The sequence below is a fragment of the Pseudopodoces humilis genome, chromosome 32 (genome assembly GCF_049639895.1).
Source record: "Pseudopodoces humilis isolate 2021_Gansu_Grassland_sample_001 chromosome 32, ASM4963989v1, whole genome shotgun sequence".
In the NCBI taxonomy this organism is placed as follows: Eukaryota; Metazoa; Chordata; class Aves; order Passeriformes; family Paridae; genus Pseudopodoces; species Pseudopodoces humilis.
Window position 1 is genome coordinate 2017707 of NC_142231.1, and position 27631 is coordinate 2045337.

The 27631-nt window shown below is 55.9% G+C and overlaps 1 protein-coding gene across 1 annotated transcript; it reads right to left on the reverse strand.

Moving 5' to 3' along the window:
* Window positions 1-11052: 11052 nt before the first annotated feature.
* KRT80 (keratin 80) lies at window positions 11053-27237 on the reverse strand. Its single transcript, XM_005532076.3, has 9 exons — window positions 26775-27237; window positions 23639-23853; window positions 17543-17603; window positions 16471-16566; window positions 13817-13981; window positions 13315-13440; window positions 12952-13172; window positions 12423-12478; window positions 11053-12347 (listed from the first exon to the last, which is right to left on the reverse strand). Exons 1-9 carry the CDS (start codon window positions 27078-27080, stop codon window positions 12178-12180), a joined length of 1416 nt encoding a protein of 471 aa, XP_005532133.2. The 5' UTR covers window positions 27081-27237; the 3' UTR covers window positions 11053-12177.
* Between the last annotated feature and the right edge of the window lie 394 nt (window positions 27238-27631).

Genomic DNA, 27631 nt, shown 5'->3' on the forward strand with positions numbered 1-27631 from the left:
GATTGCTGGACATTCTCAGCCAGAGCAGTGCCAGCTCCTGGTGGATAACAGGGGCAGATCCCGGAGGATTTCCTGTTCCCCAGCCCCTGAAGCAAGATCTGCAGCACATTTGTCAGGTGGGGCTTTACCTCCATACCTGCCCCATTGCTGACACAGGTGGGGCTCAGTCCTGTCCTCAGAATTCCCACAGGATGAATCTCTGAGAGCTGCCTTTGGTTTGCCCCAAATCCCATTGTGGATCCCAACTGTTGACAGCCCTTGGATCCAGGCAAAAGAGGACCTGGGACCTGGGCAGGCTGCTTTTCCACTTAACCTCATCCCACCTGGGGGACTTCTGGTTTGGCTTCTTCCAGGACAGCTCAGGGCAGGTGGGAAAGGTGTCCAGGTTTCCACAGAAAAGCCAGGAGAGAGCAGAGGGGCTGCAGCTGGGAGCACAGGAATGTGAAGGGAAGGTCTGAGTGTCAAAGGTGCCCTCTGGAAGGCTCAGTGTGAGGGAACAGGGATCCCACGGGATTTGTGAGCCTGGGAGCTGCTGGGAGAGGAGGGAGGGAGTAAAGGAAGGTGACTGGATGAGAATTGGGAATCAATTTAGACATTCTTGGATTATCTCCTGAGCTTTGAGTGTGGATGAGGTTTGGGAATCAAGTATTCCAGCAGTACCTCCTGGGCCTTGTGTTCATGAGCTCCATTCTCCTGAAGTTTGAGGCTGGACACGGGAATTTCACCTGAGCTTGGCTCACCCTGGATGAGGCTTGGGAATGAAATTCGTGGGGTTCCTGTTGGCCGTGCCCTCCTGAGCTCCCTTCTCCTGAGAGTCGTGCTGTGGGTGCTGGGGGTGGGATCTCACCTGGCCTGGATACCCTCAGTGCACATCTGACCTGGGGGCATTCCCGTGGTCAAAGAGCTTTCCCTGGGCTGTGGGAGAAGGGAAGGCCAGGCCTGTGCTGGGTCCGTGTTTCCCAGGAGACTCCAACGTGTCCCAAACAGGGTCCTGTGCCTGGGGGGGAGGCAGAGCTGCTCCCTGTTCTCTCCTGCTCCGCATTTCTCCTGGCTGCTGTCACCAGCACATTCCTGGAGCTCCGTGCCAGCCCGGCAGGTCCCGGCGGGTCCCCTCCGTGGGGATGTGGCTGAGTTTTTCCAGGCCCAGCTCCAGCTGGTTTGTGGGAAGTGCTGACTCGGGCGTTGTGTGGAGCTGACTCACACGGGACAGGCTCAGCCAGGAAAGGCTTTGTAAGGAGTTGCAGGACCTGGACTCCATGGTGGAGCTGGGCTGGTTCCCCTTCAGGCTCCAAGGGAAGAGTTGTAAGGATTTTTAAGGATTTAGAGAGTTGGAAGGTGAAGGAATGTTTCAGTGAGAGTGGAAATGCCCATAAATCCTCTGATCCAGTGGGGGGTGTGGACACAGGAGCAGAGGATGGGACAGGGCACACAGAGGTTCCAGACAGCCCTGGAAGCTGCCAGGTCCCTCCCAGTCCAACCCCTTCTGGGAATCCATGATTCTTCCCTTGTTTCCTGGGAAATACCCCGAGGATGGCCCCAGCTGGTTCATGCAGAACTTGGCTCCTTTGGATTCTGATTTTAGGTGCAGGGAGGGGGGCACTGGATCTGCTGATCCCTGAGGGATCAGGAGATGTGCAGGAGCATCCTAAGGGTCCACAAGGCTCTGGGAAGCCCAGAGAAGCCATGGGATCCCTTGGAGGGTGGTCTCAGAGAGTGGCCCATCCCAGCCTCTCTCTGTGATGGCCCGTCACAGAAATCCAGGTTTGGTTGGTGACAGAACAGGGAAAGGTCCTGCTTTCCTCATGACAGGAGCTGCTTTCCCTGGGCATCTGAACCGTGGTTCCAGGGGGATTGAAGGTGGCTGGGTCAGACGGAAGGGCTGGGAGATCGTGGAATCACAGAATCACCAAGGTTGGAAGACACCCTCCAGATCAGCCAGTCCAAGCCCAGCAGCACCACAGAAAGGACCTCGGGAAGGCTGGAGCAGGAGTTGGGCACTTCCACAGGCTTCAGGAGGCCCCCCTTTCCTGGCCTTGGCATTTCTGTGCCGGGATGGCCGGGAAGGCTCCGCTCAGCCAATGTGCTGATGTGGAAGCTTTGCACAACCGAGATTAGCCTCCTGTGCAAAACCCAGGGAAAGTGGGTTGGAGCCGGAGCCGCAGCGTTCCCAGCCCAGGGCAGGGACGCGGGAGGATCAGAGGGATCGCAGCTTGGCAGGGGCCAGGGACGCGCCCACAGCGGCTCCCAAAGCTGCCCCGGGGCCGGGAGGAGCCTCCCAGCCTTTCCCAGCCAGGTGCAGCAGCAGCTGAGGGAAAACGAGGATCCTTGCTGAGGACACAGTTGTGCACCCGGATTTTCAGAGATGCTCCCACACGGGTGGGATTCAGAGATGCCCCCCCAGGTGTGTTTTACAGATGCAGGTTTAGCCCCAGATGTTCCATTCCCACACACAGGGATCCGTGTGTGTGATCCTGGGCCTGATATCCCTGGATTTCCCCCTGCTCTGGGGCAGTATTTGCTCTCTGAGTCTGTTTTCTCTCAAATTCCAGTCTCTTGACACTCAGTGCTGAGCACTGAGCAGGGAGAGCTGAGAGGAGGGAGCTGGGTGGGATCTGGACATGATCCAGGACTCCCTGTCAAAACATCCCCACCCCATTCCTGACATGGTTGGGATGGTTGGTAAAAACCTCCCAGTTCAGAGTAAAATGCACAGTAATTGGCACAAAGGAACTGTTAAAGGGGCCCAACATCCACAAAATCCACTGGGATTCATCCCATTTGTGCTGCAGCTGGAATTCTGGGTTTAAGCTGGCAGGGAAGGGCAGCTCTGTCAGTGCCTCCTTCAGCTACACCTGGGTTGGTCCCAGAATCCCAGGATGGTTTGGGTGGGAAAGGACCCAAGGCTCTAAGGCCCATCCCATTCCTGACACCTTCCATAGCCCAGGCTGTTCCAAGCCCCAGGCAGCCTGGCCTTGGGATGGGGCAGCAGGATTCTGGGGGACTCGGGAGCACCATGAGAATGTCTGTGCTGACCCTTGCCTTTTCCATGAGCAGCTGGAGCACAGGGAGCAGCGGGGGGCTTCTTTGCCTGAGTGGAGAATTTGGGGGCTCTTTCCTGGTTGGAATAGTTTAGTCTCTTTGGGAAGGAGAAGTGGGAATGCTGCCCCTTCCAGGATGGAGCGAGGAATAGGGTGAGCAGTCCAGAGGTAATTCCCAGTTGTGGACTGGGATTTTGTCCAGAGCAGGGGCTGGAGTCACTCGAGGCCTGTTTTATAAAGCCAAATACAAGGCCCTGAGTTGTTCCTTCCTCCACTCAAGGTGGGCTGAGGAGCTTCCAGCAAGGTGGGAATTCCTGTTCCTGAGGGACACTTGGACAGTTTGTGTTGGAATTCAGTCCTGCCAACCCCTGGATCCCCTCCCATGGTCCAGGTGGGATCCCCAGGAAGCTGCCCAAGCTTTTCCCTGGGTTGTGTAAGTGCAGAGCTGCCACCAGGGCTGGGCGTGGGCGGATCTGCCCAGGAGGGCCGATCCCAAATCCCGGCTCAGGTCAGAGCGTGTCCCATGGGTGTGGGCTGTGGCAGGAGCTGTTGTTGGGAACTGCCAGGAGCAGGGATGGAGGGAATCCAGCCCTTCATCCAGAGGCTCTGCTGGTGCTCCCCAAAAGCAGGCTGGGGGAACTCAGACAGAGCTGATCCCGTGGGAGCTCTGAAGAGGGGAAACGTCTCATGCTCCTGAATTTCAGATTCCCCATGGCAAATCCAAGGCTAGGTGAACTCTGGGATTTTTTGAGAGTCTTGTGATCCAGATATCTGGATTCATTTCCCCTGGTTTAGTCTGGGTTCGGGGTCCCAGTTTTTGAAGGTTTTCTGTTGTTGGTTTGTACCGGGAGAGCAGCTGGGATTCCATGAGGTCCTCACTTCAGGAACCAGGACTTAGACTGGTGCCAGCACTGGGAATGCTGGAGGATGAACTGGTGCAGATTGGTCATTCTGGTGAATTACCCAGGGAATGCTGAGGGAATGCTGGATTTACCCATTGTGCAGGGCACAGGGGTGTAAATCCAGAGTGGATCTGCAGCTGAGGTACTGAACTGGGGCTGTTTTACTCCTCTCCTTGCAATTCCAAATCCCCAAAGGCTCCAAGTCTTATGTCAGTGGTGGGATCTTCATCCCTTCTGCCCTTCTCCTGCCCAAAGGAAGTGACAGTTCCCTTTGGCTCCATGGAATGATTGAAAATGAAGCTCCAGGTGTTTTATATCCCCTTTTTTTCAAGGCTGAATTGCCTCTCTGTGGGCAGGGGTCCACTCGGTGCTGTACTGGGATTTCACCAGCCTGAGAAGTGCTGGGACAAAGGAAATTTTGGGACCCCTGGAGCTGGTTCTGAGGCAGGTCAAGGTGGCTGTTGGGAAGTTGAGAAGTGCTTGGAGCAGCTTTGCTGCAGCTGAAAACATTCCATGAACTCTTATGGCCCAAGTCTCCCTGGGCACAAGGGGGCAGAGGGGCTGCTTGGCCCCCTGGATCCCCTTCAGGGCTGCCCAACCCTCTTCCCACCATTCCCAGCCCTGTTTGCTTCCTTCGTCAGAGCCTGAGTCACCCTGGGATTCCTCAGCTCTGAAGTGGTTCCTCCTCTCCCGCCCCCTGCCCAGGTGCTGAGGGTGTTTTTCCGAAGCCCTGAATTTCTGGGTGTGCCCGGAGCCTCACAAACACGGCAGGTCCTGGCAGGAGTGGCTGAGCTCTGTTCCCACTGTGAATTCCTGGCAGGGTTCCAGGGGCTGTGCCAGGAGCAGCCCCTCTGAGCTCCTTTCCCTGCTGAGCTGGGGCTTCTCTGCTCCCGCTGTGTCCCTCAATGGACACAGGCACAGCCTTGCCTCCCCCGGATCCCTCCATGGACACAGGGCACTGCCCCAGATCCCTCTGTGGATCCTGACTCCCTGAGGTTTAGAGAGTTCCTGGTGAATTTGAGCATCAGAGAGATCTGTGGGACTGAGAGGGAGCAGAGCCTGGGGAAGGGAAGGCTCTGGAGACACCTTGCAGCCCTTCCCAGTGCCCAAAATGGCTCCAGGAGAGCTGGAGAGGGACTTGGGACACAGCCTGGAGTGCCAGGACACAGGGAATGGCTTCCCAGTGCAAGAGGGCAGGGATAGATGGGATATTGGGAAGGAGTCCTTCCCTCTAAGGGTGGGAGGCCCTGGAATGGATTTCCCAGAGGATGCCCCTGGACCTCTGGAAGTGTCCAAGGCCAGGTTGGACAGGACTTCCAGCAGCCTGGGACAGTGGGAGGTGTCCCTGCCTGGGAGGTGTCCCATCCCTGGGATGGGATGAGCTTTGAGGTCCCTCAACCCAGACCCATGATTCCAGGATGGCCCAAGCCATCCCCATGTCCTGAGGGGGAACTGGTGCTGTGATCTGGGCTCCTTCCACTTCCTCCAACCCCACAGGCTCCGGTTGATCCTGGAGAGGAAGTTCTGGGATGATGTCTAGTGCCTGAAGGGAGCAGGGAGCATGAGCTGAGCCCAACTCTAAACCCCAGGAACTACCTCTGGTTGCTGTTGTCCACAAACCATGGAATTGCTCAGGTTGGAAAAGCCCTCAGAGAGCATCAGGTCCAACCATCACCCCAGCACCACCCCTGTCACCCCAGCTGTGTCCCCAGGTGCCACAGCCACATGTTTCTGGACACTTCCAGGGATGGGGACTGCCCCTTTCAGTGCTTTAAAACCCTTTCAGTGAGGAATTTTTCCTAAATCCAACTTAAATCTTCCCTGATACAACTTGAGGCCGTTTTCAGTTGTTCCCTGGCAGCAGATCCCAAACCCCCACCCTCCTGTCAGGGAGTTGTGAGACGGAAAAGGTCCCCCTGAGCCTTCTTTTCTCCAGCTGAGCTTGAGTGTCTTGTGATCCAGATATCTGGATTCATTTCCCCTGGTTTAGTCTGGGTTCGGGGTCCCAGTTTTTGTTGTTGGTTTGTACTGGGAGAGCAGCTGGGATTCCATGAGGTCCTCACTTCAGGAACCAGGACTTAGACTGGGACCTGGGGAGCAGGTTTGGATATGTGGGAAGGGAGAGCCCTGGAGAAGGAGCTCAGCCAGTGCCAGTGCTACCCCTCCTACCCCCCAGTGCAGAGGGGGAGCACAGGGGGCAGCTGGAAATGGTTCCTGGAAGTGTCCAAGGCCCGACTGCTCCCCCCGTTCCTGCCCCACCCTGGGCAGAGGGCTCTGTGCAGGTGTAAATTCGGGCAAACCCCAAATTCTCTCCGTGTCCCAGGTGGAGCTCGTGCTTCCCTGGCTGGAATTGGGGCAGGAATTGGGGCAGGGCGGGCCCGGGGCAGCGGCAGCTGCTGCGTGTGCGATTCCCCCGGCCCGGAGGTGGCACACGGGGCACTCCCAGCCCCGGGGCCGGGCTGGCACCGCTCCCTCCGAGCTGCGGGCAGGGCCCGGCCCTGGCAGCACAACAAGGGAATTCTGGTTTCTCCCAAATTCCGGGGCTGGCAGGGACAGCGCCCGGCTGTGCCGGCGCTTCGGGGACCCTCCGGCCTGGTGGCACCTTTGGGCTGCCTTTCACTGGTCCAGGGGCAACCTTGGGGCTGGGATCCAGGTGAGATCTCCGGATCCCAGAACAGCCGGGGTTGGAAGGGACCTCTGGAGATCTCCCGGTCCAAGCCCCCTTCCCGCACAGGGTCACCGGAGCCCGGTGCCAGGACCGGGAGCCCCGGGGCCGGCAGCAGCCGCTGCTGGCACATCCCGGTGCTGCCGGAGCTCCCAGTCCCGGAGCTCCCCGGACCCTGCCGAGATCACACAGAGCGGGGCTGGGGACGAGAATCCCGATCCCAGTCGGGCACAGGGGGTGAATCCCGATCCCAGTCGGGCACAGGGGGTGAATCCCGATCCCAGTCGGGCACAGGGGGTGAATCCCAGCCCCAGGAGGGTTTAGTGGGGTGAACCCAAATCCCAGCCGCGCACAGAGAGGATGCATCGGGATCCCAGCTGGGATCAGGGGGGTGAATCCCAGCACCGGGATGGCCGCAGGACACAGGCAGAGCTGTTCCACCTCCCGTGTGGAGAATGGCTGGGAATGGGGGAGGAAAAGGTGCCTTAAAGCTGAGCCGGCCACCCTGGGGCCTCTGGGGCCACTGTTCCCAGGGCGGAATTCCCAGCGGACACGATTCCCGTTCCGTGCCGGGTGAGGAGGAGCCGCGGCCCCCCCGGCCCTGCAGGGCGAGCTCTGCTCACCTGGGCAGGCTCAGCTCCCCCGGGCGGGGCCGGGCTCAGGTGTTCCCATTCCTGCCCGGATTGGGCCGGGAGAGCCAAACCTGGCCTTATACGGGCACAGAGCGGCTCTGGCCGCTCCCCCAGGCCGGGCTGGGCTGATCTCTCTCCCTCCCCTCCCTGGACACAATCCAGGGATTTGTTTGCAGCCAGCCCGGGGAGTTGGGGCACCCAGGGTGGGGCTGGAGATCCCCTCGAGCCTGGGGAGAGGGACAGGGACAAATTCCTGCTGAGCCCTTCCCTACTCTATCCTGGAGCATTTCATTAGGAAAATGAAATTATCTCCCCTGAATTCCATCCTGCCTGAGGCTGCAGGTGAAAAAAACTGGGAAACTGAGGCAAGGTTTGGCCCAGGATGGTGCAGGAAAGGGAAATCCAACCCTTGTCTTTTCCCCAAAGTGGGGGAATTCTTTTTCCCCAATGGCTTCTTTCTTGGGGTGAGCCACTTACATCCCTGCAAATGATTGTGCCAGGCCAGGAGAGGGCCTGGAGCATCCATCTTCCTCCTTCTGCTCCACTGGAGTCACTCCAGGTGTTGGCTGGAACTGGGGAGTTGCTGTGGGAGAACTGGGATGGGTGGATTAAACTGGATTTGGAACTGGAGTGGGAGCCCCAGGCCATCAGTTCCCCATTCCAGGATATTTCCATCTCCCTTCCCACACATTTAACCCCATGGCACACACTGGGGGATTTTGTCTCCCCACTGGTGCTGAGCAGGAACTCGGCTGGTGCCAGATTTCTCCAGGCTCCATGGTCTGGGAAAAGGCCTGGGTGCATCCCTAAATCCACTGGGAAGGAAGGAGAGGTGGAAGAGCCAGGAATGTTCCCACCTGCAGCTGTTTCCTGGGGAGCAGAGGGGCTGAGAGTTGAGATTCCAGATGGGAAAAGGGTTGGTCTCCTGATAAAGATGTTTTGGGTGTGTTCCTGGAGGATTTGGCCCTTAGAGGATAAAGAAGTGGAGTCAGAAAGGATCCAGGGATATTTCAGAGAAGGACTGGCAGCACAAGCACACAGAGGCTGCTGGCACCGGACCCCAGGGAGGGGAAGGTGACAGATTAATTGCTGGTCCAGGTGTGAAGGGATGAGTTCCTGTCCCTGGGAGCTGTTCCACCTTCCTAGAGTGATTCTAGCTGTGTGTGGGCTCTGGAGGAAGGGGAGGGGGGCGATGACTCTGGGAGCAATGGAACAGGATCCCAGGAGTCATTCCCACCTGGATGTGAGTTCTGGCTGGATGAGAAACACCCTTTTTTATGATCACAGAATCATGGAATGGTTCAGGTGGGAAGAGACCTTAAAGCCCATCCAGTGGGCAGGTCCCATCATCCCAGAGTGCTCCAAGCCCCGTCCAACCTGGCCAGGGATGGGGCAGCCACAGCTGCTCTGGGCAGCCGGATCCCCTTTGGGATCCCCTCCGTGGGAGCTGTTTCCCTTTCTCTGCCGGCTGGGCGTGTGGAAGTGAGCCAGGAATGTTGGGGATTTGGTGAGGCGCTGCAGCAGCAGCACCTGCCCGGCAGGGGGAGCCCGGAGCCCGTTCCCAGCAGCTCCAGGTGTGCCGATCCTGGGATGCGCTCCGGGAGCCGCTTCCCTCCGTGCTCCGGGCTCCGGTCCTGTGCAGCCGGGACCGATTCCCTACTGCTCTTCCCGAAATCCCCGCAGGCCCCGTTTCCAGAACTCCGGGATCTGCCCCGGGATGTGTCACGTCCGAGACCTCCAGGACTTTGGACGTGTCCGGTCCTGGAGAGGCTCCAGGCAGGATGGGATCATCCTTGGGAGCGGCTGGAGCTGATACGGCGTCGCCTGGAGGAGGCTGTGGATTCCTGAGTGGCCTGGCAGATAAGAGGGATAAATATCCCCTGACCCCACAGACCCCCTCAGCAGCTCCCAAATCCCCATGGGGAACGTGCCCTGGAGTTACTGATTGAAGGGGCTCCCTGGAATCAGCCATAAAACACCATTATTGAGCCATAAATGGGGGAATGCTGTTAATTATGCAATTTAGTCATTTTTATTAGTTAATTACCCTCCCTAACCCTGGTTTTCCCAGCAATCCTTAGCCCCTGATCCATTTTTCACATGGATCTGTGAAGGTCAGTGATGCCTCAAGCCCCCCAAGCACATTCTAACCATCACACAACCATCCCTTTTTCCATAAAACTTGAACTTTTCCATCAGCTTTCCCCCCCCAAATTCAGGATCCTTTGAGTTCTTATGAATGTTTAGGAATCAGCCAGGCGGGATTTTGTGGCATTTTGAGCCAAAAACAGGTATGTGATGATCTTGGCACTTTCTGGGGCTGTCTTTCACCGCTGCATCCTTCTCTGTTTCCCCCATTTTTCCACATTCTATCCCTAAACAAAGGAAAATCCAGTGTATATTATTCTGTATTGACAGCACTGATCTAGACAACACGGGGGGTGCAGCCAGGACTTTTTTGAAGGGCTGGGATAGGGATTGCTGATGGTGCTGCCTGGAACCTGCAGCAATTCCCTGGGGAAATTACAGCTGGAATTTGGGCTGGTTTCGACTCTGGGATAATAACAGCAACAGGAATTTGCCCTGAGGAAGAGGCTGGGCCCTGATGAGGGAGGGATGGTGGACGGGGCAGGATGTGTGTCCCAAAGCCATGGATCATCCCAGGCAGAGCTCAGCTCCCGTTAAGGGGGCGCAGGAATTCTGCTGGATGGACCCATTCCCTGGTGCCCTTGGGAACTGGTCAGTGGGAACTGAGGTTGGGAGCAGTGGGACAGGGGAATGCTGGGTTGGGTCTGTCCCTCCTGTGTCCCAGAATGGGGACCTGAGTCCAGGAATGTGACAAAAATCCCAGGTCTCAGACCAACCCTTTAATCCCCTGCTGTGGCCTCAGGGATCTCTCCCAATCCCATGGCTGCTGAAGGCTCAGAAACAGCAAAACTATCCCCAAAATCCAATGTCAGGGAGGAAAAACAGTGGGAAAGTTTCAGCTGAGCCCCCCAGCCTCCAGATCCCCCAGTTTGGGCTCCCATTCCAGCCTTATCCTGGACAACAGGAGCCCTGTTCCTGCTCCTGTCCTGGGAATGGGGCTGCTCTGAGCACAGACCCTGCTTTGTTCCTCAGCCTGGGAAGGGCTTTTCCCAAGGGTACTGTGGGCTCCTGGCTCCAGAGGCAGCCCTGCACTAACCCTGCTCAACTGGGAGCAACTGGGAACTGCTCAGAGCCCCCTCTTCCCCATCCTGCCAGCAAACTGGATTTAACTCTTTCCTCTGCTCTGGAATGTCCTTCCCATCCTCTGTCTCCCATCCCCTGCCCTGGGCCTGGAGAGCTGCTCCCAAATTTGGGTCCTCCATCACCCCAGGGAACCTGGTCTGGTTTGGATGTCCCAGGGAAGTCCCTCTGGGGATAAAGGAGCACCAAAAGGACTCCTCTGGAATGAGGGGCTGCAGGGAAATTGGGTGCCCAGGTGTGCAGGAATTTCCCTTTGCAGAGGGGCAGGAGGAGTTTGGGAAGGGGAAGCTGAGCAGTGCTGACTTGTTCCCCTCATTCCCAAAATTGGTCCCCAAGGCCTTGCATCCTGCACCATGTCTGCCCCTCTGGCCCCGTGTTCTTCATCCCAGGGATGTGCCCAAGTCAGTCCCTGGGAAGCAATTCCAGCCTTGCCTGGCTGCCAGAACTCAGTCACAGCCCCCAGGTGAGTCCTGCTGTTGCTCCAGGTGCCAGTGGTGGGAAGCTGGGAGAAAACCAAGGACAGGATGGGTTCTGAGTAACAGAACTTTATTGTAACAGCCAAACCCCGTGAGCCAGAGCTGTGCTTCCTTTCCTGTGGGGATGTGGGAATGGGGACCCAGAATCTGGGAATTTTGGAAGGGGGTGATGAGTGGCAGCAGCTGGAGTCAGGAATACTGCAGGATTTAGGGTGAGGTTGGAAAGAGGCTGCAGGGATGGCTGTGCCAAGGCCACATGGCACTTCCAGGGCTGGCTCCAGGAGTCTGGAGCGTCAGGATTGGGATTGGCCAATGGGGGCAGCCGGGTCAGGTACAAGCTGAGGTCAATAAATACAAAGGCAAGGGAGATCTCCAGCTTTAGGCTGAAAGAGGGAAGATTTGGATTTGATTTTAGGAAGGAAATTCTTCCCTTTGCAGGTGATGAGGCCCTGGAATGGATTTCCCAGAGCAGCTGTGGCTGTCCCTGGATCGCTGGAAGTGTCCAAGGCCAGGCTGGACAGGACTTGGAGCAACCTGGGATATCCACCCCATGGCCGGGGTGGGAATGGGATGAGCTTTGAGGTCCCTCCCAACCCAAACCAGGATGTTCCCAGTGCAGTTAAATAGGAACCAATACCCCAATTTTAGGAGCTGGAATTGCTGTGTGGAGCCTGGAGAGAGGGAGGATAGGAAGGGCTTGTGGAAATCAAGAGGTTGGAATGGAATGGAATGAGGGCCCCCCCCAAAGGGAGAGAAATGCCCTGAGGTGGCCAAGGGTCCCCCAGGGTGTCACCAGATCTGTCAATCCAGGTGACAAATCCATCCCTGGGGTTGTTTTCCTCCCTCTCTCCAGTGTGGAAACCTGGATGGTGTTTTCCTTGGAAGCCCCATCGGGGATCACCCTTGGAGCAGGGAAAAGGTTTGGCAACACCAGTAAAGGGACCAATGGCAGCTGCTAAAACTGGGGTAGGGACATTTCCCTCCTGCTGGGCATGTTCCAAGGGGTGACTGCAAATCCCCTGGGAAGGGAGCCCTGGAGAGGAAGGTGAAGGGAATGGGAAGAGTCCCTGAAGTCCTGGGCTGGTTCCTGCTGTAACTGGGAATGGAGCTGTGAACTGGGATGGTGGGAAGACAGGGGACAGCCTGGACAGGATCCTCATCCTTCATCCCTTGGATGTGGGCTGGAGTTCAGGAGGAAGAGCTTCCCAGGTGCCTTGGATCCGTGTTCATCCCATTCTACAAACATTCCTTGGGGGCTTTGGAGCTGAGCTTGGGCTGGGTCCCGGTGTCCGGAGTCCCCAGCATGTCCTGGGCTCTCCTGGGGCTCCTGGTGCTGCCTCCGCTTGGCTCCGTGTCCCCTGAGCCCCGGGCAAACAGCCGTGAATTCCGCAGGGTGCTGGCAGAAACTGGGAGAAGGGGGAAGGTTAAAACCCTTCCATCCATTCCCTGATTTCCTGGATTGGAGGGATCAAAGCACTTACGGGGCTTCGGGCAGGAGTGGACAGCGCTGATGACAGTGGGAATGGGCTGCTCCATGCTGGGAAGGGAAGGACACAGTGTGAGGACATGGCTTCAGCTCTCCCAGAGCAAAGGGTGCAAAGGGCTGGGGGGAATTTGGCCTGGGGGAGTTGGGATAGTGGTAGGACCAAGGGTGTGGTTGGACCAGGAAGGGCTTCAACAGCCCCTGGGTGAAGCACCTGGAGAAGGTCTGGAATCTCAGCCTGGGGAGTCTGAGGAAGACCTAGGAGCAAGAAATGGGATCGAACTGCTGGGAACCACCAGGATTTGTTCCTTCTTTGACCAAACCTTTAGTACCTGACTCAGAATTTGGGTTTTGGGCAAGCTGAGCTTTGGGAGGTGTCCCTGCCTGTGGAAGGTGACCCTACCTGTGGCAGGGGGTGGGACTGGGTGGACCATCCCAAAGCATTCCATGATTCTATGACGTCTCCATCCCCCCCAGGTATCCTGGTGCATCCCTTCCCCACCTGAGATGGAGGAATCCTGGCTCACCTGCTCTCCTCCCCTTCCATGAGCTTCCTGTAGGTGAGGATCTCCACATCCAGGGCCAGTTTGATGTTCATGAGCTCCTGGTACTCCCGGACCAGGTGAGCCATGTGCTCCCGGCTGCGCTGCAGGGCCTCCTCCAGCCCAGCCACCTTGGCCTTGGCGTCCCTGAGGGTCCCCTCCCCCTGCTCGCCAGCCTCACGGATGTGTTCCTCCAGGTACAGGCACTGGAGTGTGGGAAAGGGAGCTGAGGGGGCTTGGGGGAGGGAATTCCTCACCTGTCCCGTTATTCATTCCCACCCCAGCATACACCCGTCCAGTTGTTCCCCCCAGGACACATCTGTCCCATTATCCCTCCCCAGGACACACCTGGCTCTTCTGGGACACGATGCAGGACCGGAGTTTCTGGATCTGGATGTTCAGATCTGCGATTTCCCGACGGCTGTCGAGGAGGTGCCCCCCAAAGGAGCCAGACTGGGAGCTGCTGTCGGTGAGCTGCGGAGAGAGGGGCAGGGGTGCCCTGGGATCACCTGGATTACTTGGGGAAAGATTTGGGGCTCATTCCCACCCTCTCTGGCTGTGGCTGTGCTAGGCTTATCTGGCTCCTGGGTTCAGTCACATTCTTGCTGTTTGGAGAGCTGGAAGGACATTTCCATCTCCACTGGGAGATGTCCTGGGTTCCTCCAGTATGGAAAGTCCAGAGTAACAGAACTCTGGATTTATTGTCCAGAGCTGATTTGGAATAGTGCTTTGTCCCTCCCTCCATTCCCAGGGCCATCCCATCCCTCCCATCCTGCTGATCCAGCTGTTTCCAGGCCAACCCCTCCTGTCCTTTCCCTGTCTCTCCTGGCATGGAGCAGGGATCTGGTACCTTCCTCCGGGTGAGGGCCTCGGCCTCTTCCCAGCTCCGCAGGGCCAGGAATTCATACTGGGCCCTGACGTCCTCCACAATCCTGCCCAGGTCTGGCTGGGAGCAGCTGTCGATTCCCAGCACCACAGAAATGTCCTTGATTTCCATCAGCAGATCCTCCAGTTCCTGCAGAGCCGAGGGACAACAGGAAAAAGAACACGGAGCTGGAAATTCATGGAATGGTTTGGGTGGGAAGGAACCCCAAAGATCATCCCATCCCACCCCTGCCATGGCCAGGGACACCTCCCACTGTCCCAGGCTGCTCCAATCCTCATCCAGCCTGGCCTTGGACAATTCCAGGGATGGGGCAGCCACAGCTGCTCTGGGAAATCCATTTCAGGGCCTCCCCACCCTCACAGGGAAGAACTTCTTCCCTGTATCTGGTCATACCCAAGATTCCCAGTAGTCAGAGAGGGCTGGACCCTCCAGGTGGGCTGTGCTTGGCAGAACAGCTTCCATGTGGAGATGGGAAGAATTCCTAAGTTTTCACTCTCTGGAGCTGGGGATCTGGTATTATTTGTTCCATAAAATCCAGACTCAGGTTAAGTTGGGTTTTGGGATCTTTGGATACAATCTGGTAAAAATCTGACAAAATAGTGCCTTTGGACTACTCCAGGAGTAGGGAGAATCCTGGGATCCTTAAGGCTGAAAATCCCGTAGGATCTCCAGATTTCAACTGTTTCTCAGTAGTGCCAAGGCCACCCCTGACTGTGTCTCCAAGTGGCACAGCCACACATTCCTCAGGCACTTCCAGTGATGGGGACTCCACCCCTGCCCTGGGCAGCTATGCCAGGGCCAAGACAACCCTTTCCAGGAAGGAATTTTCCCTAATATCCAACCTAAACCTCCCTTGGTGTTCCCTCCTGTCCAGTCAGTTGTTCCCCAGGAGCAGAGCTGGAGCTCAGTATTCATCCATGGCCCAATACCCATCAATATCCATGACAGATGTGAGTTTTGGGAAAACAAAGGCAGGATCGTTCCACAGCCTGGGGAGGCTGGAAAATGCCCTTTCCAAGCTCTGCTGTGGGATCCAGCGAGGCTGTGGCTGCTCTTTGGGCTGCCAGAGGCTGATTTACAGCTCCTTAGGGAACCAGGAGCCTTCCCTGGACACAGCCACAGCTGGCAGTTTCTCCACTCTATCCTGGGAATGTCAGCACGGGGGAGGCAGGAACACCCCTGGGATCACCCACTGGGATATTTGCTCTGGGTAAGTCACAGCTGGAAAAGCCAGCCCAGAGTGGAGAATTCCCTGCCCTGAGCCTGGAAGGGCCCCTGGATCCAGGTTTGGATCCAGGTTTGGATCCAGGTTTGGATCCAGGCTTGCTCCAAAGCAGCTGCTCCCTTATCTCAGGCACAGCTCCTGCCTTGCACCAGGAATTCCTTCTCTTCCTCCCTTTCCATTCTTCCCTTTGTGCTCAGCTCCCTTTGGAGCAAGAATTGTGTTCCTTGCTTCCCTTCCCTTCCTGGTTGGGCTCACAAAGGGCTCCATGGCTCAGGGATAAAACAGAAATACCCCCAAAAAGCAGGATGACTGGGATACTTTATCCCACTGGTGTTTAATCCGTGAGTTTGTTGATCTTGGAGCAGGTGAGAAAATTTGTGTTTATTTGGAGTATTGAATCATTTGGTGAATAAACCCCCCAAACCGGTCATTTGTTAATGAGAAATGAGGGTGGGATTTTCTCCTGATTCATCCCAACAAGCAAAGTTTTCCTCATTTTCCCTCCCCCTGAGAATGTGCCTAATGCCATCAAATCCACAGAGTAGGTGAGACAGGAGAGGTTGGGGATGTGATTGTTACATGAACTGGGGGTTAAAAAACACAGCTTTTTGTGGGACCCATGGGAAATCAGCTGGAGGTCCTGGAGCAGGGCCTGATTTCCAAAAAAACTGGGCTAAGATTGCCTTACTTAAGGAATAATCTCATTTTAGAGCAGATCAGGCTCCCTGGGCAGTTGTGCTTGGAGGCAGCTCCAGCCTTTCCATGCCTCAGTTTCCCACAAGGAATGTTCATATTCCTCCATCAGGCACTGTAATTGTTTGCATTGCTGGAATTCAGATAAATCCTGAGTGTTCCCACACTGCTGATCCTGCTGGGTGACATTTTCCAGGCCCTGAGTCGGTGCCTGTGATCAGTTCTGATGGAGGCCCTTCCCCCCTGGCTGGAATCGTTCCTGACTGGGGACCCCTCATTTTCCTGGGCAAGGAGAAGGCTGAGCTGTGTTTCAGAGCACCCAGGTTCTCCAGGTGTCCTGGTTTTGGGGTTCTTCCTGGAGTCTGAACATTTGGCTCACCTGGGCTGAGGTCTGGGGCAAACCCCATCCCTGGGGGCAGGAGCTGAGCCCCAACAGCCAGTTTGGGATGAGGCTGGAATTCTCAGCTGTTCTGGGGGGACCCCAGGCCCCACAGAGGCTCTGGGGCAGAGGAAGAAGAAGAAAGTCCTGGCCTAATTCCAAGGTTGTTTTTAGGGGAGGGATCAACTCCTCAGGCCCTGCCTAAGCCATGGGATGGCTGTGACACACTGGCCAAGCTTCCATGTGTGTGGAAATCCAGGATCTGTCCCCAAAATGCCATGTTTCCCACAGCGTCCCAGCCCTCTCCAGGTGTGTTCCCACCTGCTCATAGATGGTTTTCTTCAGCTCCAGCAGCTCCTGGAGCCCTTTGAGCTTTACCTCCAGCTCTGTTCGGTGCAAGGTGCTCACATCCAGATCCTGCACAGATGGAAAGGGATTCTTCAGTCCCTAACAGGATTTACAGCATGTCATTCCCACTGCTCCCCCTCCCCAGGGAGTGCCCTGCTTGCTCCATCCCTGGGAATGTTCCAGGACACGTTGGATGGGGCTTGGAGCACCCAGGACAGGGAAGGTGTCCCTGCCCATGGAGGGGTGGAACGGGATGAGCTCCTTCCTACCCACCCCATTCCCAGATTTATTAACAGGGAAGTTTGGAACTGCTCTTCAGGTGGGGAGGCTCCTTTGAGGATCTTTGAGGACTTTTTCCCTTTGTTTTGTGGGATTTGTTGGTGGGAGGATCCACTGGGCCAGGCAGGGCTAGGCCGTCCCCACACAACTTTTGTTCCCCACAAAAGGCTCCACTTATTGAAAACTCGGAACAAGGAAGTGTCCAGGAATGTCTTTCCTGGCTGGGGAGTGTGCCAAGGAAAACATGGAATTAGCCAGGATGGATATTTGTGGGGAACATTCCCTCTCTCCCAACACCTTTATCCTGCCCCCAAATTGAGGGTTTTGATATAAAATTCCAGTTCCAGCTGATTCTCACTGGCTCCTGCCAGAGCTCGAGCTTTGCCTGGGGTTTGCCCAGGGTGTGGCCCCTCCACAGGGAACAAAGCAAATCCTTTATCACTTCCAGCCTTTCCCAACCCTAACGGCACCTGGAGGGAACACAGGGAGGAGAGGGCAGCCTGGGAAGGGTTTGGACCCCTCAGGCCAGGGAAATCCCAGGATGCAGGGATGGGGATGCTCCAGGCCCCAGGTGCTGCCAGGGGATTTTCAGGAGCCATTCCAGACTCATCCTCCTGTGGAATTTGGACTCATCCCCTCCCTGTCCTCCTCCAGACCTTGTTATCCCAAACCAGTTGAGCCTGGACCATTTCCAGGCCCTTCCCTGACTGTGCAGGGCTGGGTAGAGCCAATCCAATTGGAAACTTTCCCTTCCCATCTTGCTGACCTTTTTCAGCTCCATGAAGGTGAATTCCATCCCGCTGCAGAGACGAATTTCATCCTCGTACCTGTGGAGTGCCCAAAGCATGGGATCAACCACAGGAAAACTCAGGGACACTCAAGGTTGTCTTGAGACCCCCAAAGTATCCAAACTTTCTGCTTTTCCTGCAATGTCCCCCCTCCTTGAGGCATTGTGGGCAGGAGTGAGAAGCTGCCACATTCCAGCTGCCCTGGAACACCAGGAGCACTTTTGGGATGAAGAATCCCAGAGCAGAGAGGAGGGAGCCTTAATTGGGATTTCATTTGGGGGGCTGTGCAGCCTCAGGTTCTTCACAAAGGGATAGGGGAATTGGGCTCTGCCCAAACTCCTCAATTTTCACCCCAAACCTTTTCTGTTCTGCTCAGGTTTCCTTGAAGTTTCACTTCCAGGGTCAGAGTCTTCCCAAGGGAGAAATCTTTGGCTTGTGGAAATTCTGAAAATTCTGGACTGGTGTCATAACCCAGCCCAGGTGGTTTGTGAAGGCACACATGCAAAAGAATTAATGGAAAACTGCCCGTGGAATGGAAGGGAATGAAACCACGATGGGGTGGAGTCCTAAGTGTCCCTTTGAGGAGCGAGCCCCACAGGTGTTCAAATCCAGATGGGATAAGGCAGGGCCAGGGAGCAAAGCCTCAGTCCAGGGGCAAATGGATACAAGTGGGAAGTAGGGAATACGCCAACCCTTGTTAGCTCCTGGGACCTTGTGAGCTCCTGGGTGTGGTGATCCCAAATCCCAGGGACCTGACCAGAAGAGCCTCAGGGTCCATTCTGGGCTCAGCAGTGCTTGGTCAGAGAGGAGAAGGATGGGATGGGGGTCAGTGCCTCCCACAGCAGCTGGACACGTTTGGGAGTGATGGATCAGAGAAGGCTGAACTCTCAGGGAGGGCTTGGCTCCCCTGCTCTTCTGTCATTCCTCAGGCTTGGCCTAAGGGGCACATGACATTCCATGGAATTAGGGAATCATTGAGGTTGGAAAAGCCCTTGGAAAGCATCGAGTCCAACTGTCCCCCAGCACTGCCAGGGGAAGCCCTGACCATGTCCCCACGTGCCGCATCCACACAGCTTTGGTGACTCCACCCCTGCCCTGAGCAGCTGTGCCACTGCCTGGACACCATTCCAATGGGGAATTTTTCCCAATATCCAACCAAAGCTTCCCTGGCAGAGCTTGAGGCCATTTCCCTTGTCCTGTTCCCAGGCAGCAAAGCCTGACCCCCTGGCTGTCCCCTCCTGTCAGGCAATTGTGCAGAGCCAGAAGGTCCCCCTGGAGCCTCCTTCTCTCCAGGCTGAGCCCCCCAGCTCCCTCAGGAGTTCTCCAGACCCTTCCCTGGTGCTCCAGCCCTTCTCCAGCTCCATTCCAAACGCTGGACATGCTCCAGCCCTTCAAGGTCTTTCTTGGTGGAAGGGCCACCAAAGTGACTCCCGTTTCCAGGCTGTGAACTCATCCTTTCAGTGCTGCTTGGACACGTCACCAAATGCACCTGGGGGAGGCTGAGACCTTTGGGAATGAGGTAAAATGGGATCTCCCAGCAGACTGAGGGTAGGAACACCAGGAATGCAGCTGTGTGCCGATGTTTGGGGGTCTGATGCATCCAGTCAGAAGGTTTTTGGGAGCCTTCCCTGCTGTGTACAAAGTGTGGAAATGGGGAGCTGTGCCTGGGGAAGGGGAGCAGATGTTGGAAAAGGGGGGAACCTGTGCTCAGGAGCTGACCTGGAATCCAAAGCAGCTCCCTGGAGCTGCAGCTCCCTCACCAAGGAGACTGTGAAGGCAGGGAGTGTGTGACACTCACAGCTTTAGGCACTCCAAGGGTTCTTCCTGTCTCCCTTGGTGCTGAACTCGCCCTTTTCTTCCCTGCTTTTCCAAGGCTCAGCAGAGAGGATGATGGGATTTACCTGTCGGGTCTGTGCGCCTTACCCCAAATGTCAGCTCGAGAGGGACACTGACAGCCCATCAGGGACACTGACAGCCCGAGAGGGACACTGACAGCCCGAGAGGGACACTGACAGCCCATCAGGGACACTGACAGCCCGGCAGGGACACTGACAGCCCATCAGGGACACTGACAGCCCGGCAGGGACACTGACAGCCCGGCAGGGACACTGACAGCCCATCAGGGACACTGACAGCACATCAGGGACACTGACAGCCCGGCAGGGACACTGACAGCCCGAGAGGGACACTGACAGCCCGAGAGGGACACTGACAGCCCATCAGGGACACTGACAGCCCGGCAGGGACACTGACAGCCCGGCAGGGACACTGACAGCCCATCAGGGACACTGACAGCCCGAGAGAGACACTGACAGCCCGGCAGGGACACTGACAGCCCGGCAGGGACACTGACAGCCCATCAGGGACACTGACAGCCCATCAGGGACACTGACAGCCCGAGAGGGACACTGACAGCCCGAGAGGGACACTGACAGCCCGAGAGGGACACTGACAGCCCGAGAGGGACACTGACAGCCCATCAGGGACACTGACAGCCCGAGAGGGACACTGACAGCCCGAGAGGGACACTGACAGCCCGAGAGGGACACTGACAGCCCGGCAGGGACACTGACAGCCCGGCAGGGACACTGACAGCCCATCAGGGACACTGACAGCCCGGCAGGGACACTGACAGCCTGAGAGGGACACTGACAGCCCATCAGGGACACTGACAGCCCGGTTGTGCCAGGACCAAGCTGAATGCCTGTCTGCAGCCCTGCTTGCTCCTCCTCGCAGCTCAGCCTGTGTGTCCCAGTGTCCCCAGTCTGTCCCAGTGTCCCCAGTCTGTCCCTGCTCCCGGAGCACAGCCGGCCCAGCCGGCCCAACGCGCTCCTGCCACGCTGCCAGGACTGTGACTCAGCCGGGGCTGGAGCATTCCACAGGCACATCCCAGCGTTTATGTCCCGGGAGACAATCCCGGGGCACTGCAGGAGGGCAAATCCAGCCCTTCCTGCACTTAGCACACTTGAGGTGGTGTCTGCTCGCCCCCGGCTCCTTCACAGAGCAAAATGCAGGGAGCCAGATCTCAGACAGGCGTAGTGCCGCCCTCCTGGATGTGCCTGTCCCCTCTCCATCCATCCCTCCCTTTGGGAGCCATGGCAGCATCATTTGAGGAGAGGGTGGGAGTGTTTCAGTGAGTCCCATCCAGGTGGGTTTGGGGAGCAGTCCCTGGTTAATTCAGAGCCTTTTGGGGGGACTCCCTCAGGCACATTTCCCATCCTGGAGGACTTGGGGTGTTCCTGTGCCCATGGCATGTTTCATCCCAAATGCCACAGTCTGGCTGAGGGCATCACTCCAGTGGGAAATCCAACTGGTTCTTCATTTTTTTTTTCCCCCCAGAATCCCCTGGGAAAAATAAATCTCCCAGATTTGCCTGGTTTGTACAGAGATTTGTTGCAGAAATGCCCTTGGGCTGGGCCAAAGCTGGATGGGGCCTGGGAATTCTCCCCCTGTGAATCACTTCTGAGGGATGGAAGCATCCCAATTGTGCCTTATCCCATTGTCCAAGCTACTGGAAAAGTCACAAGAAATCCAATGGGGAGAGCTCTCGGGCAGCCTGTTCCTGGGAGCACCTTCATCCCTAAGAAATTAGGTTAGAAAAGCCTCAAGTGCTGAGAGCTGGGAATTCCTGAAGCAATTTCTGAGTGCAGATCTGAGCACAGACTGTGGCTGCCACATCTCTGGAAGTGTCCAAGGGCTTGGGACACCCTGGTATAGTGAAAGGTGTCCCTGCACATGGCAGGGTCCTTTCCCACCCAAAGCAGTCTGTGATTCTGCTTCCTCAGGGGAGTGCAGGGAGGGCCAGGTGCTCCAGACAGGGATGGCAGGTCCTAACCTTTACACTATCCAAATAAAGAGCAGGCAGGCACCTCTCATGAGGAATTTAGGACATTTTAGGCATCTGAGTGTCACCTGAAGGACTCCAGGAGCGCAATTTCAGTGTAAGGTGAAGAATCAAATTCCTGGTTCTTATTCCTGTCAAATTCCTCACAGCATTCCCTGTCCTTGGCACTGCTGAGGCCCCTGGAATCCTGGGGTTTGAGTACCTCACAACAAGAAAGACCCTGAGGGGCTGGAGTGAGTCCAGAGATGGCAGTGGAGCTGGGGAAGGGCTGGAGTATGAGGGAAGGATCTGGGGAACTCCTGAGGGGCCTGGGGGGGCTGAGCCTGGAGAAGAGGAGGTTCTGGGGGGACCTTCTCCCTTTCCACAACTCCTGGACAGGAGGGGGCAGCTAGGTGGGATTCAGGATCCATTCCCAGGGAGCAAGGGAAAAATGCCTTTAAGCTCCACCAGAGGAGGTTTAAGTTGAATATTCAGAAAAATTTCCATGGAAAGGGTTGTCCAGCTGCCCAGGGAGTCCCCACCCCTGGAAGTGTCCAAAACTGTGTGTATGTGACACCTGGGGACTTGGGGTCAGTAGTGACCACAGTGGTGGGGGGTTGATGGTTGGGCCTGATGACCTCTAAGGGCTTTTCCAAGGGATTCCATGATTCCAACCTGCTCTGAGCTGATTAAGGCATTTCACTGCTGTGTCTCCCTTAGAAGGAGCTATCAGCCCTTCCCTAATTTGCAGCCACCTGGTGCAGGGCTTGAGAAGCTGGAGAATTCTTGGGCTGGACTCCTTGGAGAGAGCACGGATCGTTTGTGCCTCACCCCAGGAGTGGGTTTGGATGCCAGCAGGGATTTCTGCCCTGCCAGTCCCTCAGCACCACTTTGGGTTGGACAGACTCTGCACAGCCCAAATCCCCACAGGAGCCTCCAGAGCTCCGGGAAGGTGCTGGGTGTCATTGGGAGGGAAAGGAGCTCATCTGGGATTCTCCTGTGGGATGCAAATGAGCCCCATAATGAGGGAGGCACTGTCTGCTCCATGACCGGGCATGGCCCAGCTGCTCTCTCTTAACTGCACATCTCAGAGTTCTCCAGAGATAAGAGGAGCTCCCCAGAGATAAGAGGCAGTTGCACCTCCCCCGACCTTTGGCTATCTCCCTATTCTTGGTCAGGACCATTTGGGGCACAATTTTGACCTTTTGGTCAAAGCAGAGTTTGGCAAAAATGCTTTGGGTGAAGGGGGAAAGGAAGAGATCCCATAATCATGGAATAGAATATTCCTTCTTTATGCAGGAATTCCTCCTCCCTGTGAAAGTGGTGAGGGCCTGGAATAGATTTCCCTGTGGCTTCCCCATCCCTGGAAGTGTCCAAGGCCAGGCTGGATGGGGCTTGGAGCAGCCTGGGATAGTGGGAGGTGTCCCTGCCCATGGCAGGCGTGCAATGGGTGTCTGTGAGCCCAGAGAGGAAAAAGCTCCAGGAAGAACTTGGAGCCCCTTCCAGTGTCTAAAGGGACTCCAGGGGAGCTGGAGGATAAGGGATGGAGGGAGAGGACAAGGGGGAATGGCTTCCCACTGCCAGAGGGCAGGGATAGGTAGGATATTGGGAAGGAATTCCTCCCTGTGAGGGTGGTAAGGCTCTGGAATGGATTTCCCTGTGGCTGCCTCATCCCTGGAAGTGTCCAAGGTTGAACAGGGCTTGGAGTGGAAGGTGTCCCTGCCCATGGCAAAGGACACTGGATGATACTAAAGGTCCCTCCTAACCCATTCTGTGATGATGAATATCCTGAGTTGGAAGACACCCACAGGGATCATCAAATCCAACTCCTTGGTCCTGCCCACAACACCCCAAAATTCCCACCATGTAGCCAGGAGTGTTTTGTTTTGTACTGAGCAGACAGAAATCACTTTGGGGACAAAGTTCTGGTTTGAGATAATTTTGTGGAGAATAAACATTCCCCTCTTTTCTTGGCTCCCATTCCAGCAATGCCATTCCCCAAGTTGTTCTCCAGCAGAGGCTCCTCAGACCCTTCTCTCCTTGGAATTTCATTATCACTGCTTTCCTTTCATCTCTCGTTAACCAGGAAGATGTTGTAATCCTAAATTCTCAAATCCACACTTCTATGCACACCAAAGTAGGAATATTTTCCTGGGAATCTCAGACTGGCTGAGTGAAATCAATCCCTCCCTGTGCCCCCATTGAATCCCCCTGGGTATGGATAGGGATGGATATGGACAGAGATACCTACTTGTTCCGGAAGGTGTCCATGGTGCTCAGGACCTTTGCCAGCTCAGACTCCAGGTTTTCCTGCTCGTAGTTGAGTGCCTTCATCTCCTGGTTCATTTTGCTCATGTACTGCTCATAGATGGCCTTGATGTCCGAGTCAGAGTGGGAATTGTCCTGGTCCTTCAGGAAGTTCCACCTGGTCGTCAGGATCTTGTTCTGCTGCTCCAAGCTCTGGACCTACGGGAGAGGTTTCAGAGGTATCAGTGACGCTGAGAGCCATAATCAAAGCATGGCAGGGCAGAAGGTGTTGGAGACCTTCAGACGAGCTGCTACAATCAACAGATATCCAGGGAAGAATGAGAAATCCCTTCAAAATTAGGTCTGAGGATGGAGGGTTATGGAATCATGGAATGGTTTGGATTGGAAGGGACTTAAAAGATCACCCAGGTCCACCCCCTGGTACGGGCAGGGTCACGTCCCTCTTTTAGGCGACTTTTAGGAGTTTTACAAGTTACCCACTAATTCATTTCTCAATAGAACACGGTGACCTCAAAATAAACACAATGACAGTGGAACAAACACGGTGACATTGGAATAAACATGTTCACATTGGGATAAACACAGTGACATCAGGATAAAGGAGTCACTGACAGTAAGAATGGTCAGTTCTGTCCCCTTTGCACGTGACTCCTGGGAACACCTCCAGGATCACCAGATCCAGGTGTTGAGTCCAACACGGTGAAACCCACGCTGCGTATCCACCCCAGGTCACACAAGGATGTCCAGGGTCAGCAAAGGGCAGATTTCCTACCCCAGAGAGCATAAAGTGAGGGAACCCTCTGGACTGCAAGGAATTACAGCATGGAGACGTTCAGGGAATGAATCAGGTTTATTCCAGAGCAGCTCAGACAAAGCTCTGGAGAACATCCCAGATAATTACAGACTCCAGGTGAGCATCCTGTGCTGGCTCTGAGAGGACAACGCTGCCCTTCCACCGCCCGCCTTTGAGGAACCTGCTCCTCTTTCCCAATATTCCCAATCTCACCAGTAATGCTCCAAGTTTAACAGTTCTCGTCTTCAAAGCTCTTGGCCAACTCCAATTAATTAGCTAATTGCTACCTCTGGGAGCAACCCCAGTCACGTTTTGGCTGGAGATGCCAGAGTTGCCTCCAAGTTTCTGCTGTTGCATCCTGAGATGACTCAGGGCCAATGCCGTGCCGGGGGCACTGGGGGCACTCGGGGCAGGAGCCATCAGACCGCCAGCTTTGGCCTGGGGTCCAAAGGAGAGGCAGAATTCCAGCTGCCAACTCAGATGTGGCACCATCTTTCTCCAAATCCTTCTTGTCTGAACGGAGGGAGCAGCCAAGCAACGCAAAACCATTCCAGTGCCTCATCCTTCCTTTCTTGAATGGGAATGGATTGTGCTGGCTGTTGTTCCAAGTCCATCTTTGACCTTTAATTAATTCCTGACCTCCTTTCTAATCCTCAGCTGCTCCTTTTTATCCCCCCTCACATTCCTGTTTGCAAACCAACACTGGGCTGAACTGTTCCATCTTGGCTTCCAACATCTGCTTGGAACTGGATGATCTTTAAGGTCTCTCCCTCCTGAGACCGTTCCACAATTCCATGACTCCTGCAAAGTCCTCCTCAGTGGAAATCCTCCCTTGCAGAGCCTTTCAGCAGGAACTTTGCAGAGGGATCACCCAGATTTGGCCCCATTCCCTGGAATTTCATGCCTGAACACAGAAGTAGCCAAAGTTTGGTCCTCACAGGCCTATCCCCTCTGGGCTCTTGGGATAAAGGCAGGGCCTCAGACAGGGGCTCCAGGGCTTGGCTTTTCCCTGTCTTCTTTTCCATCTGGAGAATAAATGCCAGCAGATCTGGAACAGCTGGAAAACCACCAGCACCAAACTCCTGTAGCTGTGTGGTCAATTATCCATGGAATCACCTGCTGGGGATTGAGATCACCTGAATCCCTGATTAAAAAGCCAAGCTCTCTTTAACAAGGAAGTGTCCTTCCCTTCCTCTGGAATGAGGGCCTGGGGCAAGTGCCTGAAGTTGCCACTTGATGCAGCTCTTGAAGCCTTCAAAAGAGCTCAGGAGCTGCAGTCAGAGACCTCAGCCCAGGGGCTGTTTGTGTCCCTGTGGATCAGGAGGTTGTTGGGTTGGGTTTGTTGGGAAACCTGGAACTCTCAGTTCTTCCCTCCCTGGTGTCAGGGCCTGGCTCAGGCACATGGGGTTTTGTCCCTTTCCCCTACTCCTATCCCTGCTCTGAGGGGCCCAGCAAACCCCAGCCTCTCCACCTGGACAGTCTCAATTCCAGCCTCCACTGTGTGGGTGTTTCCCACATCAGGTGTTCTCCAAATTCCCAATGCCACGATCTTGGAAAGGCTCATAGGAGGAGGCTGTGCCCATCCATAAGAGCCAGGGCCCTGCTGGCACTGCCAGGTGTGACTCGTCACTACTGTCCCCTTGGAGAGATCCATTGGAAATGTTCCCATGACCTTCTCCTTCCCAGTGTGAATTCAAGTCCTCAGAGAGTTAAAATTAATCAATCCCAGGCTGCTGGAGGTTGGCAGGGACAGCTGCATGAAGCAATCCCAGAGATTACATCTGTTTATGGAGCAGGGCTCTGCAGGAACCTGCCTGCCTGGGAGTTGTTTTCCTTGGAGAAACTTCTGTTTCTCCTGTCTCTGCAGAGATGAAAGCAACACTTTCTTGGCCCCTCTCCGCAGAAGCTCAGAGGCAGTGGGTGGGGGGTCCCCCTGGCCCTCTGTGCTGCCAAGGTGGAGGTGGGGATGAACTTCCAGGGAAGAGTTTCCAGCTCTCTTTAGCGCTGGAATTGGAGCTGTCACCATAATCGGCGTCACTGCCCGTGGCTGCTCGGTCACTCCTGTCCACGGTCACTGCTGTCCACGGTCACTCCCGTCCATGGTGCCCCAGGAGCTCCCCGGGTGACGGGCACAGCCCCCGCACGCATCTCCCCCAGGGATGCTCCCTAACCCTCGCTCGACAGAGAGCTCGGAAGGAATAACTAATTGAGTAATTAGCAGGATGTTCCCAGCCTCGCTGGGGGTGGCTGCAGGCCCCGGTGGGTCCCCGGGAGCCCGGGCAGTGCCTGCGCCCCCTGCCCACCCCCAGCCAGGAGCTGTCCCTACCTTCTCGATCAGGGTCACGAACTGGTTGTTGAGCACTTTGATGTCCTCCTTCTCCTGCTGCCGCACGGCCTGGAAGTCGGTGTCGATGTCCAGGCGCACGGGGCCCGGGAGCCTCCCGTCCCCGGAGAAGGGCGAGCGGGACAGGCAGCGGAGGCTGCCCGGGGAGCCGCGGCCGTCGCTGGCTCCGCCGTCGGGGCTGCGGCGCTCCGGGGACGGGCTCGGGGCGGCTCTGCCGCGGCTCATCCTCCCCGACACCTCCCCGGAGCACAGGGAGCCGCTGGAGAAGGCAGAGCAGGGGTTGGTCATGCCCGGGCTGCGGCTCCGGGAGGGAAAGGCGGAGGGAGAAAAGGGCTGGAGGTTTGTGGCTGCTGCTGCCTCTGAGAGAGGGAGAGCAGTGGAGCTGGGCCGGTGTAATTCCCGTCTCCTGGGCTCGTGGGATGGTAATGAATTCCAAGCACCTGTTCTGCGATGTTCATTAAACGGAGGAGGGTGGAACCCTTGATGGAAATCCAGATCAACCTGTTGTTTTTTTTTTTTTTTTTTTTTTTTTTCACTCTGTCTGTTCCCTCCTTTCTTCAAGAGCTTGTTTGTGTGAGGAGGACTCAGGCCCTCGCAGCAAAACCAAATTCTCCCAGGTAATTCCGGGCCTCAGCAGCTGCTTCCCTCATCCTTAAAAGGTGAGGAAAGGAATTGGAGGTGCTGGGCTTGGGAAGGATTGCTCCAGGCACAGCGCTGTACAGGGACTTGGCACACAGAGCAGCCCCTGGCTGCTTTCCAGCCCAAATTTGCAGGAAGGAACAGTGATACTTTTTTTTTTTTTTTTTTAAATACAGGAGGGTTTAAAACCAGAAATAGTC